General features: G+C 41.6%; 2 protein-coding genes and 2 long non-coding RNA genes across 4 annotated transcripts in view; 2 read left to right on the top strand and 2 right to left on the bottom strand.

The window, feature by feature from the left end:
- The first annotated feature begins 668 nt into the window (after window positions 1-668).
- Window positions 669-2,718, top strand: LOC126981499 (uncharacterized). The gene is made up of 2 exons (XR_007733966.1): window positions 669-1,158; window positions 2,621-2,718. It is a non-coding gene; the product is annotated as an uncharacterized LOC126981499 (long non-coding RNA).
- Window positions 2,719-3,016: 298 nt separating this feature from the next.
- LOC126981498 (dolichyl-phosphate beta-glucosyltransferase-like) lies at window positions 3,017-12,577 on the bottom strand. The gene is made up of 8 exons (XM_050832593.1): window positions 12,414-12,577; window positions 10,338-10,420; window positions 9,683-9,857; window positions 9,125-9,333; window positions 8,807-8,915; window positions 8,147-8,375; window positions 7,515-7,600; window positions 3,017-6,281 (listed from the first exon to the last, which is right to left on the bottom strand). Exons 2-8 carry the CDS (start codon window positions 10,395-10,397, stop codon window positions 6,169-6,171), a joined length of 981 nt encoding a protein of 326 aa, XP_050688550.1. The 5' UTR covers window positions 10,398-10,420; window positions 12,414-12,577; the 3' UTR covers window positions 3,017-6,168.
- Window positions 6,162-7,962, top strand: LOC126981500 (uncharacterized). The gene is made up of 2 exons (XR_007733967.1): window positions 6,162-6,289; window positions 7,539-7,962. It is a non-coding gene; the product is annotated as an uncharacterized LOC126981500 (long non-coding RNA).
- Window positions 12,578-15,626: 3,049 nt separating the features above from the next.
- The window catches only part of LOC126981497 (facilitated trehalose transporter Tret1-like), a 12,979-nt gene continuing 12,027 nt past the window's right edge, over window positions 15,627-16,578 (bottom strand). The window contains exon 6 of the mRNA XM_050832591.1: window positions 15,627-16,578. This exon is cut by the window's right edge and continues 292 nt beyond it. Within this exon, the coding sequence (XP_050688548.1) occupies window positions 16,427-16,578 (152 nt within the window). The 3' untranslated portion in view covers window positions 15,627-16,426.

Genomic DNA, 16,578 nt, shown 5'->3' with positions numbered 1-16,578 from the left:
CATTTCGGCGCTCAGTCACACACACACACACACACACACACACACACACACGCACACACCTTTGACAATGATTTCGTAGGAGTTGTGGTGGGCATGTCCGTGGGTAGTTTTATGACCCTAGTGGTAGATTGGCACCATGAACGAGAGAGAGAGAGAGAGAGAGAGAGAGAGAGAGAGAGAGAGAGAGAGAGAGAGAGAGAGAGAGAGAGAGAGAGAGAACCCGATGAATTTTCTTTTCGGACTACGCAAATTATTGATGGGGGAGGCGGAACCGTCTGAGTCTACCGACCTAGCTGTCTCTCATGACCATTGCAACGTGAATGTGCTTTAATTCTAACGGAAAAATTAACTTATATACATACCTACTTCCGTGCGATACGACTTCATTTCCCTAACTACCACTGCAGATTGCCTTGTTCGCCGCCCTGTAGTTCCTCATATACTATAACTACGGTCTCTTTCCTGTATTATCGCGTAAAGAACCCTGAGTCGTCGTGTTCCCAGCGCCAGGTCATCATAGATACAACCACTCAGCCCGGACACAACACGCTGCATGCTTTCCTGGGGCTGAGTTGTGTCTAGCTGGTGGTTCCCATTGCTTTCTCTCTCTCTCTCTCTCTCTCTGACTACTACTACTACTACTATTTCTACTATATTATGCAAATACTATTACTATTACCGTTACTATTTCAGTCTAGTTACTATAATCAGGTGTGACGAAAGCATCTTGTAACTTATTAGACTTAACGAGGTAATTATAGAACTACATATATTTAACGAGGTAATAAACAATCAAGCGAGTATGTCTTTAATGTGAAAGCAATATAATTAGTGTAACGGCCCCTGCTGTTTCCCTTAATAAAAGATAGTGTTAATTAATGGTGTTATAATAAGTTCATTTCTATAAATCATTCCTACCTGTTGGTTTGGGGACATGGCGGCGGACAGCGTGAAGCTTCGGGGATTCATGAACCACCCAAGTACCTGCTTCACTAACCTCCACCAATCACAGCGTTCCAGGCAGGGGTAAACTTCCGCCATTACAATAGTGCAGACGTGGCGGCGGTCACAGGTGGCTGCTCGGGGCACGCTTGCAGCCATTGAGATTTAATATATACAGTGATGCTCATCTGGGCCTCTAAGCATCATTTTGAACAGGTAGTGATTCTGATCTGGTCTTCTAAGCATAATATAACGCTGTGGTTTCGTATGGCATGTGTCCTAACTGTATATCTAACGGTAAGATGATCAAGGTGGAGTGCTGTGGCCTGGGATTAGAGGTGGCGGGGATCAAGACGCCTCCAGTGCAATTTGACTCCGAGTACAGAGGAACTTGGGTCAGCAAGGTGATGCTGATAAGCCACAAGGTAAGTTTTGTTTGTTTATTAGACTGTTTGCAATATAATCTCGTATTCTACATTGGCTCAGAAGCCCCGCCAACGTTGCCAGATGGTCGTACTCAGCCTTTTATATTTTTCAACTTCCGACCCAAAACCTGTCTCCTGGGCCCCAATAACTAGATTCATTTATCTTTATCGTTGAAGTAGTTAATTCCGGTTAAGATTCGTTTTAGGTCCGTGCCAGTATCTCATTACCTACCTTATGAAACATCAGTATCTCTTCATATATCTTTTCTACAAACCTTCAACAGTCATGGAAACGCTTTGAAAATCCAATTCAAGGACTTTTTTTTTACTCTTGAAAATAGGGGATAATGTTTACGAAAGCGCGTCGCCTCCTCTGGCGACGGCCGCGGCGACGCTGCAGCCGGTGTTGCGAGAAATACCTCCTCGCTGAAATAAGTCACATATACATGTTGGGTCGAGGGGTCGAGGGGGGCTTGTTCAGTCCTTGGATCCTCCGTGCGGGAGGGATTGTCACGTTCCCGGAGATATTCCAACTAGTGATTGCTCTGGACGGTCAGGGTTCAGGGACGGGACAGACTCGGAGCACTTCCTCGGGGAGGCTTCAGTAATAATAGTTTAAACAATGGTTGAGAAATATTGGTGAATGGAACTATATAATTGGTTTTGCACTTGCTAACTTACCAGTGCACTCTAAATAAGTTTCATGTTAGAAAAATCTAAAAGAAGCCACGCACTTTATTTCCAATAGTACAAATACTAAAGAACCTTGCAATATTGTGATGAAAAACGTACAAATATTCATTGTCAGCCCCATGGCACCCTCTCGCCGCCATAGCATGTCATCCGCACCCATCCCGCTGATGATGAATGGTTACAAAGCTTGGGACTGGCCACGTGTTCATTTCCATCTCGCATTAGCAATTACTTGTCAACTGGCTCCTGCAATCACCGGGGTGCGTCAATCGTGCCGTGCTCAGCTGCACCGGCGCGTTATTCGTGACTGGTTTTGCTCACACGGTTTCACATTCACAGTTTTCAGTCAAGGTTATCTTGGCCGGTCTTTCCGGAATTTATCTATTTTATTCCCTCCTTTTTTCTCAAGGAGGTTCTCGTGTAGGAAACTGATATCCAAATATGCAGCCCAAATGTTAATCGTTGGATCTTTTTTGCTCAGTTGAAGTTCGCCGGATTTTGGAGATGTGACAAAGTTGGTAAGTTCGCGAGAAAGTGGCTGAAGTAGGTCTGTGTTTCAGATGGGCCCCCTACGCAAAAGGATGTCTGATGTTTTCTGAGATCCCCAAAATATTCATGCCATGGTGACCTGGGAACTTGAAGTCAATGAAAAAAGAAAGATATTTGGAGTCATCAGCTGCATGCCTGCCCAAGGTGAGACCCAAGAAATATTTGGCTTATATTATTTGAACAGTTGATTTTATAGATGTGATTAGAACAGTTTTCCATGTCTTTCTCCTAAATTTGTTTGCTGTCTTTACTTTGAGGAAGTATTAGCTTCGCCACCATCAATTGCTTCTAATATGGATGATTCGTGAGTCACCATAATAGTACTGACTGAAGTCAGATTTGCAGCTTTTTTGCTAAAGTTGTGAACATTTAAAATACCAAGAGTAGGAGGTAATGAAATAAGTCAGTGAAATGGTTTGTTTATTAAACCTTGTTTTCAGCACATGAATTCAAACGATGTGCAGTGGATTTGCTCTGATTACCCTCCAGGTATTATTGGTACAGGGCAATACAAAATGCTGAAACTCTTAGTGTCAAAAAGATAAACTGAAAACCTTTCTTCACCATTTACTACCTATATAAAACAACCTGAATATTATTCATATACATATTTACACACAAATGAGAATGGATGAGGGGCAACGTGGTACCAATACACTAAGGAGGGAATAAGGACTGGTGTCCCTGACTAGTGTGATGGCAAAAAATGTAAATAAATTTTACAAAGCAGACTGACAAACTATCTGGAGGAGACCCAAGTGCTTTCTTAGAGTATTTGGATTCAGAAGTGGAAGATCACGTCTCCATTTTTTAAGTTACTAAAGGGTGATTGATGTGCTACAGGAGAGATGGATGAATGGACTGTGCGCCTAGCAAGGCCTTTGATAAAGTACCCCATAAGCAACTACAGGGGAAGTTGGAACATAAAGGGGGGACTGACAGAACATTTTTTGGGTGTGGACAAGGCCTGAGGACAAGAAGTCAGGGTGGAGGGAATGAACAAATGGAGTCCCATAGGGCTCTGTGCTGGCACCCATAATGTTGCTAATTTACACAAACGACATTGTAGATGGAGACTATGTTTGCATATGATACTAAGATCATGAGAAGACTAAGAGATACATGGGATTGCAAGATATTGTAGGAAGATCTAGACAGGATGTACATATGGAACAGTGTAGGGAATGAAATTCAATATAAGGAAATTAAAAATATTGAAGATGGGCAAAAGTAGATGCGCTATCACCGAGTTATTCAATGGAAAATGAACAAGCCCATTAAAAAGATTGGAGGAGAAACATTTAGGCTGTTGAAAAACTAGGAGTGACATTGCAGTACAAATGAAGAAATCATAAATTATTACTCTGATGCACCCCATGTTGAAAAATGCAGTAATAGTGTGGCCTCCACTTAAAAAGAGAATACAAAAAGCACCAACCAAGATGATCCCCATCCCCAGTGATATATCTATTGTATAAATAAAGGCAAGAAAGGCAAAACTTAGGGATGCCATCCTTGAAGGAAGGAAAGTAACTTGATTGCAGTGTTCAGGGCAATGATGAGAGTATACAAAATTCATAGATATCTTTGTATGGGAGATGGGTACAGTAAGAGGACAGGGCTAGAAATTGAAGGAAATAAGGTGATTGAATGGTATAAGAAAGGTTTCCATACAGAGGTAGTACTGAACTGTGGAATGGCCTCGGCAGGGAGTTCACCCAGTCAAAAACCTTAAATGAATTTAAGTTTGATCGATCGAGACTGAGACAGGACCTCACAAGCACTGCTCATTTCCTATATATTAAAATGCACACACACACACTAAGGCAGTAATATTCACAAATAAGTTTCTGATACCTGTCATGAGCTCCTACACCACACTTGCTTGGTAATCATTGCACAACTACACATTTGTGGGACTTTGTACAAAAATAAGAAATTTATCAGTAACATTGCCATCCTTAAGACATGTAGCAACCTATGGATACTCCACAAATATATCATATCACATCATATATATGTTTATCTGTGGCAAGAAATCAGGAGAAGTGAAGATGGCTTTGCAGTACCCAATCTACTTTGTGCCTCCCAAGATGTGTCAACTGTGAGGGAGAGTCAGGGTAAGTCTTTAACTCTATTGAGGTTGATGGTACTGTAGATTCAATGCTAACAATATCAATTAAACAATGTTAAGACTAAAACTGGTATTTTAGATGTAATTTTATATACAAAACATTTTTTCATCACTTTAAGGATGAAAACTTGTGGGGTAAATTTTAAGTCAAACACTGTGGTTTGTATGTTTATGGATAAAAATAATAGTATTCTAAAACAGGAGTTTCTAGGGTAGAGATGACAAAGGCACTACCAAATGTACAATATTTCTTACTTGTGCTACACCTTCCCTCGGTGATGGTGTTATCATCAGACCACAAAGTACATTAAACCTCCACACAGTTACACTGAAAACTGGCATGGATTTAATAATTCTTCATTAACTTCACAAAAGTCTACTAGAGAAATTTCTCAGATCTATTTTAAACCTTAGAAATCAATTTTGTAATTTCTCACTGTTCAACAGCAGGAAGATTAAAACAACTTCCACTAGACATTGGGTGTTCTCAAATCTGGCTTTATTCTGCAGCAGTTTAGGTCCCCTTTCTCTTGACTTAAAGGCAGAGATGTGTATTTGCTTCCTTGTTTTTCCTATTTTTTTTTTTTTTTCAAGAATGCAAAATTTAAACGTCTAAATCCCAGTTAGAAATGTGCAGCAGGACAGAGCCTGATCTCAGTAACCACTTTTAGCCCAACAAAACATGTAAAGTATTCTAAAAACTGTAGTAGGGTAGACCCACCTAGTCTGTGTTCAGTAAAAGCCTATACAATACAATATCTCATCAGTGGCTCAAATAAGATAAAGGTATTTCACAGTAGTCCAACCAGAGAATTAAAGCCACCTCATTTAGCTTAGAATGTATTCACCACCTAGTTTTTTTAGCAGACTTGAGTTTTCTTCAATAAGTAGTAGTGTGTATAAAACAAGTTAATTAAATTGGAGATCTGTTTTCTTAGATGTATATGGTTTTATCAGTCAGTTCTTGAAGTTTAAATGCAAGCTGGCTCTGATATGAAGCTTAAAAATGCCTATTCCAGCATATTCATTTCCTTACTGACCCCACAGTCACATACAATTCACCACAGTCAACAGGTTTTGTTACCCAGAAAACTTCTGACAGCTGATATCAACTATCAGTAGTATTCTAGGTAACAAAACTGTAAACTGTTAAGGCACACAGATGCACCAAGTCAACAATATCTACTGGTGGGCACAACACTGCCTCATTGCAGTCCTTCAGCTCCACTTTTGCACAGTCTCATCATAAACTATCTACGGGTGTGACAAGCAATACCCTCTGCACTTATTCAGGATCCCCTACATCTGCTGTCTCCTCTCCTATCATCCCACCTTCACCTTTCCTTGTGCCTACCTCCCTCATCCAACTTCTGAGCACCAAGGCTCAAATTGGCCCCTATTAGTCTTAATCTCTGCTGTAAACCTTCACTTCTTTATATCTCCTCTTATCCTCCAGGCCCCAAGGGTGTATCGCAACCAGATGGTGATCAGGTCCAGTCCCATTTCAAGCCAACTCAGCACTGGAGTCATCTTTGTGCCTGGAAGGGTAAGAAAATTATAACAACCTGCTCAAGCAATTATTTTAATCCCTAACTTTTATTAATGTCCATATCTTAAATATTTTCTAACTAATGGGGTTAGATATACCAAGGGGTGCATTGCTTTACTCACCCATCACCACCCCCAATGGTCCCCTGGGAAAGCTTCCAGGCAGCTACCCTATCCCTTCTAAGCCCCTCCCAGCAGGATTGATCAACTTACCCCAACCATGAGTTATGTGGGTGTCCTCTTGTTCTCTTACACTCACTGTTCTCATACAGAAACAACCCTAGGAGCAGGATCGACATCTGGGAAGCATGGCATGTGCCCGTATAGCTGGAGATGGCATTAAAGGAAAAGGCTGGTAATGGGCTTCGATTCAATTTCTGGGACTAAGGATCTTCTGGGGCAAAACCATGGTCCAGTCATTTTGAAGCTTGTTGGAAGCCACAGTTTAGTCTGGTCATGCATGTGGTGAGGATGTCGAGGTTACCAAAAGACATACCTTGGAACTTACTTGACAAATTAGCCTGGCCCATGGTGTTACAGACACTCTCAACATGAGTATATGACATTGCCAATATCTATGCAGGTGGACAAAGGTTTGAATCTAAGTCACCTGTGCTTCCTGTATGACTGTGAGATATGGACACTGAACAGTGACTTGAACCGGCATATCAATGCCTTTGGTACCAAGTGTCTAAGCAGGATCATGGGATATCCCTGAAATGACTTGTGTTGAACCAGCAACTACTGTGAAACTGAATCGAGGCCTGTTACCAGCTTCATTCATGAACACCCTCTCCAGCTATATAGGCCTGTGGATATGCCTCTTGGATGTTGATCCTGTTCAAAGGGCTGTTTTGGTAAGAGACAATCCTGAGTGGATGAGACCAAGGGGATGCCCAAAACTCATGGCTGGGGCAAGTCAATCAATCCTACTGGGAAGGACTTGATTGAGATGGATAAGGCAGCTGCATTGGAGATTGCTTGGGAGTATAGGTGTCAAGTGACAAGCCAGGCATATGCACCCCATTATTTTATTTTTTTTTATATATAATATAAACTTTCTCCTACTGCAAAATATCTAGTCATAAATGCCATGTCATTCTAGCAGCTGAACAGACAGATAAAAAGGTTGAAACCATGCAGATATAGCAAGTCTTCTTGAAGTAAAATATGTGAAATGATCCTGTGTTTCTATACTTCTGATGATGACAAACTGAACTAACCTTCTATTTCATTCCATTCCACAGCCACTTCCTCGATGGGCATCCCTAAAGACTGCGCCAAGTACAGCATTTCAACATCAAAAGCCCTGAAAATAAATACACATAAGACTCCAAAAATACACAATAATTGCTGAAGCCAAGGAGACTAGGAAGGTGTCCGACCCTCCAATGCAGGATTCTTAAGTTTGGGATTGCCCCACACCTATCAAAATGGCCACAGCTGAAGCTGTTGGCAATGTCCCATTCCTTTTTACCTCAGCCTCCTGTAAAATAGAGGCTACAACTTTCATGGTTGCCACTTGATGCACCTGAATCCTTTTTAGCAGATATTTATTACATACATGAATACAGATGTGTATTCTTAATCACCATGTGTAAGGACTAAACTATACAGTAGACAACCTCTGAACATTACCCCTTCTTCAGAATATACATACATCAAACTGTAGCACTACTGGATTTTTTTCTCACTTGACTAGAACTCAACTTAACCATGACTAATCCCCTTTTTATATTTCTATAATGGAAAACTGGGATTCTTTTGCCCACAAGGCAGCAACCCTCCCTCCGTTCTTCATTTCAAATACCACTGACATTCAATCCATCCCTGGACCAAACAAAGAAGCACTGACCATCTCTCTACGTGGAGGCTGTTGAAAAGGATGCGTGCAGCTCTCCTGGTGAGCAACTTGAAGCCGCACTGAGTGTCCCGCACACCACGCACAGCAAACAGCCACACCAGGGAATGGAAGCCATACATAAGCACCGTGCGAAAGAATGAGCGTGTGGCCACAGACTCCTCCTCCAGGTGAGCACGGGACCCGCAGGACACCACCAGCGCATCGCTTACCTCACTCTCCTCTGTCAATATAAATCACATTAAGCTCTAATTTTTTTTTCTTCCTTCATACTTCGATAAATGGAAATGCTCTTCCTTTTTAATAATACTGGTACGAAAATCCCCATTCAAGGCTTGTTCAAAGTTTAAAAATGTGACAATGCATTATAAAGAGAACTAAAAAACTAAGCCTACCAGACACGAGTGAAATTACACTTCAAGCAAAAGTGAATATTTTAAGAGCAAAAAATTGTCAAACACCTTTCTCAAAAGAGAGAATCAAGGAGGAAAACCAATCCATTCGGGTGGTTTTGATACTTTGAAAATTATGAAAGCTAAGCAGATTTGCAGAATTTCTTAGTGAAACTGATAAAGTAAAGATGCTAGAACTTTGGGAGTGGAAACTGAAAACAAAATTTCAAACACTCGCAAAGAGCTAAGGAATCGGCCAGACCTTTGCATGCACTCCTCAGGCTGTCCTCTACTCGGTCATACTCAGAGAAGGTGGTGGCCCCGTCAGCATCGGCAAACAGCAGCAGCTTCCCTCGGGCCCGAAACATTCCCTGGGGACAAAATGATGACAGTCTACATCTTATTGCTATATCAATTTAGTAAACTTATCTTATTTGACAGAAAAGTGATAAGGATACATAACTCATAACATTCAATAGCACTGGCCACTAAGCACTGATATCCATGAAAATCTAGTGTCCATCAAGGATATTACATACAAAAATAATTCAATGATAACTGTCACGCTAACATTATTCACCATTCTCACTGCTCCTCCTTTGCCTCTGTTCCATGCTAGGGTCAGAACACGAACTTTATCACAGCCAAACTTCTTGCTGTAGCCCAAGCCAACCTCTGTAGTTTTGTCCTTGCTGCCATCATCAACAATGATCATCTCATAGGTAAATGAAGGGTCCTTTTTGGCTCTCTCTTCCAAAAACGCGAGGCTCTCCTCCAGCATCACCGGCACTGAGAAAGATGCATGTTTTTAATGTTGGCCAAGATCAATCTTGCATGGATGAAACACTGCTTGTATTAAGAGAACAGAGAAAGGAGTATCACTTATTGATTTATGGAATATTTGTAATAGGAAAACTAAAAAGACAAAACGTCACTACAAAATCAAGAACATAAAAATACTGGAAGAAAAATTCAGGAGACTTAAAAAGTAAAGTACCAAATATATGGATATGCCAATCAACAGAAATTCAGAGAGAAGAAAACTATAAATCATGACAAAGTAATTTTCAGTTCTTCAAAACTCTGTATAGACCCGATGATGAAAGTCGTAATGTAGATGAAGCCTCCCTACACTTACATCTCTTCTCCTCATTGTATGCCGGCACCACCACAGTGAGGGATCTGGTCGGTGAGTCAGTGATGGAGGGAAAGGGTTGCTTTTTCCCACTGGAGGGGTCAGTAAAGAAGCCCTCAGACTCATGGGACCGGATTGACGGATATGTCTCACTTGTGAAGTAGATCCCCATACATAGCTGAAAGGAATTTTTAGATGATAATGTATTGCAAGACTAATGCATTTGTCTGTCATTATCAGTATCAAAGAATAAAGAAGCAGGGATGGAGAGTCAAGCTCCAGTAAACACAAAACACATGAGTAAAGTCTGAGTGAAATGGATCAAACTAAATATTCACACACCTTTCTGTCCAGACTTCAATACTAAAATGAACAAAAGAATTCAATAAAAATTATCAAAGGAATGTTTTCTTTCCTATACTATAATCCCACCTATATTGTCTTCAAAGTGGCATACCTACATAAATAAAGAAGGATGTGCAAAAATTTAGCTTTCCAGACAGAGCAATAAATTAACGGAATATACAACCAGAAGAAGTCTAATGAGCTAAAAAATATTCATAGTTATAAAAAAGATAATCAAATAGTTTTAAAAGACAGTACACTATAAGCTGGACTCCATCCCATAACAATACAATCAGGTAAGAGCACAACTCACTAGGATGACTGCAACAACACCCAGGCCAGCTAAGTAGCCCAGCAAGAACAAGATGTCCATCTGTCTTTTGAGAAGTCACGTTTCTGAAATGAACAACGAGCCGTTACCGTCCAATACTGATTTTGTCAACATAGCAAAATGGTTCAGAGTCATGTTTTCTGCTTCAGGGCCAATTAATTTTTCCTAATAAAAGTCTTTCACTGCAAATTGACAGCTTCCCTCCCTTCCTTCTCACCGGGGAAATGTTAATTTAAACTATAGTAAGCTGTACTATAGACAGATACTTTTTATATAAGTGGCAAATATACATAATAGTAAATATCCAGAATTACACCCCTTTCAAGATGACAAACTAGGCCATCTCCAAGCTCGGGAAACATTCTCTTCAACTATGTAACACAACCTAACATTAGCCAAATGAATGTTAATCTATCCCTACGAATCTGCGGGCCTGGGTTCAAATTCCAGTGTGTGCAGTCAAAATGAAGTCCAAACAGATGTTCATGCTCCCTTTCAGGCTGGTTGATAAATGGGTACCTGGGGAAGGTAAACAGTGGTAACCCAAATGTCGCACTCTACTTGTCACAGAGTAGTACAGGTTCTCCCTCACCCGCCACAGGCTCAATGGCCAACGGGATGAAGATTAGCACCGAGGGCATCCACAACTAGGCTATAATGTATGCCCTCAACTTTACTTCACATATTAAGACAGTATCATATCGTTACTGAGGATAACACTTCAAAGATTCTAAATTAGCAACCTATCACTGTTAAAACAGTAAATCATTGCACTACATTAGTTGTTTAAGTTTCTGAAATGAGGAATTTACAACAGACATTTAACAGAGTAGTAATGTTTGAGGTCAAAACATATCAAAATAAAAATAATGCAAAACCCAGGAGTGAGTTGGGTGTGATTCTAGATAAATACCCTGCTGTCATTTTATCGCCATTCAATCTTTAGCATCGTTGGGTGTGATTCTAGATAAATACCCTGCTGTCATTTTATTACCATTCAACCTTAGCATCGTCGGGTGTGATTCTAAATAAATACCCCACTGTCATTTTAACACCATTCAAACTTAGCATCGTCGGGTGTGATTCTAAATAAATACCCCACTGTCATTTTAACACCATTCAAACTTAGCATCGTCGGGTGTGATTCTAGATTAAATACCCTGCTGTCATTTTACCACCATTCAACCTTAGCATCGTCGGGTGTGATTCTAAATAAATACCCCGCTGTCATTTCAACACCACTCAAACTTAGCATCGTCGGGTGTGATTCTAGATAAATACCCCGCTGTCATTTCAACTCCACTCATCCTTAGCATGTCGGGTGTGATTCTACATAAATACCCCGCTGTCATTTTATCACCATTCAACCTTAGCATCTCAAGCCTTAAGTTATAATAGATTAGCCAACCCCTGGAGTGCACTGGATGTGATTCTAGATAAATACCCTGCTGTCATTTTACCACCATTCAACCTTAGCATCGTCGGGTGTGATTCTAAATAAATACCCCGCTGTCATTTCAACTCCACTCATCCTTAGCATGTCGGGTGTGATTCTACATAAATACCCCGCTGTCATTTTATCACCATTCAACCTTAGCATCTCAAGCCTTAAGTTATAATAGATTAGCCAACCCCTGGAGTGCACTGGATGTGATTCTAGATAAATACCCTGCTGTCATTTTAACTCCACTCAACCTTAGCATTGTCGGGTGTAATTCTAGATAAATACCCTGCTGTCATTTTACCACCATTCAGCCTTAGCATCTCACACCTTAAGACAGACAAACAGGACTAAGGAGGAACATAACACTGGCTAATAATCCTAAAATGCATATATTTAGTGTACTGGGAAAAACAGGTGACGGGTGAATGAACAGACCGGTAAACAGACACATGACAGACAGACACACCAGACAGACAGACACACACACACCAGACAGACAGACACACACACCAGACACAGACACACCAGACAGACAGACACCAGACAGGCACACACCAGACAGAAAGACAGACAGACAGACAGAAAGACAGACACACCAGGTAACCCCCGCTCACCTGTCTCCTGCCTTCTGTCACTGGCCCAGGTGTTATTAGTCTCTTTAGTTATGACAGGTGAAGGAAAGTGAGAGTACAGTGTCACGAACTCTCCTGACTCTCCCACTCTCAGTCTGACACCTCACGGCCGCTTCCTATTCCTCGGCTTTTGGCTTCACTAACATTAATCTGCCTCTATTTTCTCCATTTCTCATCAACTCAAGGCAGTAAAGCAAGAAGGAATTGACTATATATTGATTTAGTGTAGTTTAGATTCTTCCATGTGGGTTATAACTTCATTTTTTACCTGTTCTGAAATACTTATCCTACATATTTGGCTTATTTCAGGCTTATTAACTTCTATTTTCCTTTACTTTCATCAACTCAAGGCAATAAAGCAGGAAGGAATTGACTATATATTGATTTGGTGCAGTCTAGGATTTTCCATGTGGGTTGCAACTTGATTTTTCCCTGTTCTCAAATACTTGTCCTACATATTTGGCTTATTTCAGGCTTATTAACTTCTATTTTCCTCTACTTTCATCAGCTAAAGGCAATAAAGCAAGGAGGAATTGACTATGTATTGATTTCGTGCACGTTTAAGATAGAGAGAGACAGGTGGGAATATGCAGGAAGGAGAGAAGAAATAAAAGCAGAGATATATGTGGCAAAGAAGGAGAGAGGAGAGAACATAAAAAGAGAGATACGTGGTAAAGGAGAGAACAAGAAGCAGATATATGTGGAGAAGGAGAGAGAAGCAGAAGAGAACGAGAAGTAAAGAAGAAAGAAGGATGATGGGATGAATAAGAAGCAGACAGAGAAACAGATGGCCTATATGCGATTAAGGAGAAGAGAATAAAAAAGAGAAACAGGGTTAAGTGATAAAGAAGGAGAAAGAAGCAGGGAGAGAGGGAGAAGAAGCAGAGAGAAGAGCAGATATTTATGGGCACAAAACTTCAGTCAGCAATCCGAACACTTCTTTCTCCTTGCTGCCAGACGTTCAACTTAACTTCTTTATCACTTTTATTATCAGCATTGCCTCACATCTCCACGTGGCCATTAAGACGGGAGTGCTGATGCTGTGATCCTTATATTTTATGGCGGTGCAGCTCTGCCCTGGTAAACGCTAAGCAAGGGGTCAGTGAACGGCTATTTAGATCATGCAAGCCTGTGAAAAGGTCATGTCATTAGTGTGTTCGGTCAGGATTTTACTTAACCAGCTCCAATATTTGCCATATGAAAAGAAATATCAACAAAATGGTATATATTGGCATCAGGCACATATAAATTCCATAGTGCAGATATTTGTAGAAAAGAAGTAGGGCAGAGCAGAGAGGGAAGAAGCAGAGATACGATGATACAGGAGAGAGGAGGAGGAAGAGAGAAGAATAAATAGCAGAGATAAGTAGTAAGGAGAGAGAAGCAGGTAGAAGAAGCAGAGAGAATAAGCAGATATTTCAGGTGTAATCGATCGAGCGCATTCGGGGAGGCTACTGGTTAGGGATCGCGAGTCCAGCACGTGACACGACCCAGGTGAATGACACGTATCTTGATATCATGACATTATCGGAAACACGGGACGTTAATGAATGGCTTTAATTGACAACACTGATACGAACAAATCGCTAACTAGAACCGGCCATAACGGGAAAAGACAAGACAAGACTAGGCTGGAGAGCTTTCCCTACTGTTGTCCTTAAAGGGTAGGGTGTTCTCATTCAATGCATTTTCGACACACGGCTCAGAAAAATAGACATTGCCCAATTATCTGTAAAGGATACTGAGATGTGCCCAAAGAGAGATGAAGAGATGGATGTTGGGAATCACTATAGTGGATAACAAACTAATAAGGGAACAGATGAAAGTAAATGACCTGATGAAGGTAATTAGACCAAAGAAATGGTTATGCTCACGACATTTAATTTATGAGAGAGAGGACAAAAGATGGACAACAAAAAGTGATAGTTTGGGAAATAACCGATATAAAATATAATCTATGGGAGGGCCATTCACCCGATGCGTGAAGAAATGAGTGAGTCTATGGAACCAATATATTTATACCTTGTTTGGAGCAAGAACGTGGCTGCAGTCGAATTTTCCAGGTTGATGATGACGATTATGAGAAAAATTCCATACCTCAAGTAAATTTTACATAACCTTTTATTTTTCTTATATAAATATTAGTTAGAATGTTGCGAGCAGTTCGTCCAACCAACCCTAGTTACAATTAAAAGCTTGAGCAAAGGTCATGAGTCATGTGCAAGGCAGGCAAATTCTGCTCCTCGTCCCAATATTTCAAAATGATCATAATATTAAATTCATCCTCTACAAACTAATAGCATAACTCATAGCTGTGTAAGTTTACCACTATGTCATGCGCTGGTATGAGGTGGTTTTATTATCTCACAAAAGGTTTCCTGTGACTCCATGCATGATTACCCTCACAATGTTACATAAAAAAAAAAAAACTCCTGCAGTGCAGTTATCGGCCAACAGTGCTGACCAAAGAGCTTAACTGTAGAGTTTTGGTGTTGACGCATCATCACTGCCACCAGGCAACCCCCCACGCCCCCAGCACGGTACTCCATCACTGGACCTCCAGGCGCCACAAATCCTCTCCTCACAAAGTAGGTGAGTCTTTGCTGCCACAGGAAACAAAGCTCGTTGGCGTATCTTTCATCCGGCTGAATCATCCTTAACACGGTGTGGCGACACGAACCAGATACCCTATTTATAGGCATACCAGAGGATGGAAGACCTGAGTTGGCGACAACCCGCTACAGAAGCAGTCGTAAAGCATGAATGAGCATCAGGGATGCTTTTCCTCAACTCATTAAATGTAACTCACCGTTAGCGGCACATTACTAATATTTACTTCCATACCTACTTATCTCTATCTATCTAACATACTACTTAAACTATGTACCTGATTTAGGGGTTCCTGTGTGCCTCTGAAACACCAAGACGGAGGGAACCTTTTGGTGGCTGTCGCTCCATGTCAAGGTGTCACAATAAAGGTAGGAAGAAGTAATGTAATCCGCACACTCGACGGCTCTCCGTCAGTATGACAGAGAGATGCATTTGATGCCTTCCGATATGGAAAGAAGCTTCGTATCCCAAAACCGAAACTGCTTCAGTCTTAAACCTTAACCTGGAGATGACTGGTCTTCACTAGGCAACCAGGATCATGTGGTTACAGCACCTTCATTTTCTGTCAGATAATCACAACAAAACTCATTTCATAGTTTTAATAATAATAAGAACACGTATTGATGTGGCTTCAACAAGTATAAACAACACAATAATCAACATTAGTGGAGAGCGTCCGCCGGCGGGGCCACCAACCACCGTCCTGCTGGGCCCCACTCACCTCAGGGAGACTCCAACCCCGTGGACGAGGGAACGACATCCTGCCAGTCATTCATCCCATTATCGGTTCATCCATTCATATCTTTCCTGCCATCCATCCATCCACCCATCCATGCACACACCTGGTACTGAGTGTCTTGTACAATACATAATGGTCATTGCTCGACACACACACATACACACACACGGTGAGTGGACGGGGTGCACACGACGGTGGGCGTACGATCTAACATAATGTAACACGACACTCTTAAATAATATCTGTGTACGTGACTGATACAAAACAAACACTTAATAAACTTATATGTAAAAAGAGAGAAATTAACAATATGTACAGTTACTGGTACTTCAAAACGCCTGCCACCCTTCACCACCCAGCACACCTTCACGCCCTGCAGCATCCAGAGTTCTGCAGTCGCCTGTGTGTCCTGCAGCGCCAACACTGGCCACGGAGGCCCCACGGATCACGCGCATCGAGACAGACGCCTCGCCCTCCTTGTCCTTCACGACACCCGCCGGCAGGAATGTGTCCCGCGTTCCGGCTGGGTTAGGGCTGTCCCATGAGCCGCTTTCAGACTTCGTGCTGGTCTACTGCAGCCATACCGAGCCCCTCCGCAGGAGAGGCGGCTGACTGGGTGTGGGTAGGGAGCTCAGGGGCGCTGCCGTTACTTCATATTGAGACCGGAGATGGTGCTGATCTTCCTGTTAGGAGAACTTTTCCTGCCCGACAACTCCTCTTCGATCTCTTCCAACATCTTGCCTTTCGTCTCCGGGATCAGGAACAAGGCGTAAAAGAAGCCGAACACCATGATGCCGG

This window comes from Eriocheir sinensis, chromosome 48 (assembly GCF_024679095.1).
Source record: "Eriocheir sinensis breed Jianghai 21 chromosome 48, ASM2467909v1, whole genome shotgun sequence".
NCBI lineage: Eukaryota > Metazoa > Arthropoda > Malacostraca > Decapoda > Varunidae > Eriocheir > Eriocheir sinensis.
The sequence above is the reverse complement of the archived record's forward strand: the minus strand, read 5'-3'. Positions and strand labels throughout refer to the sequence as shown.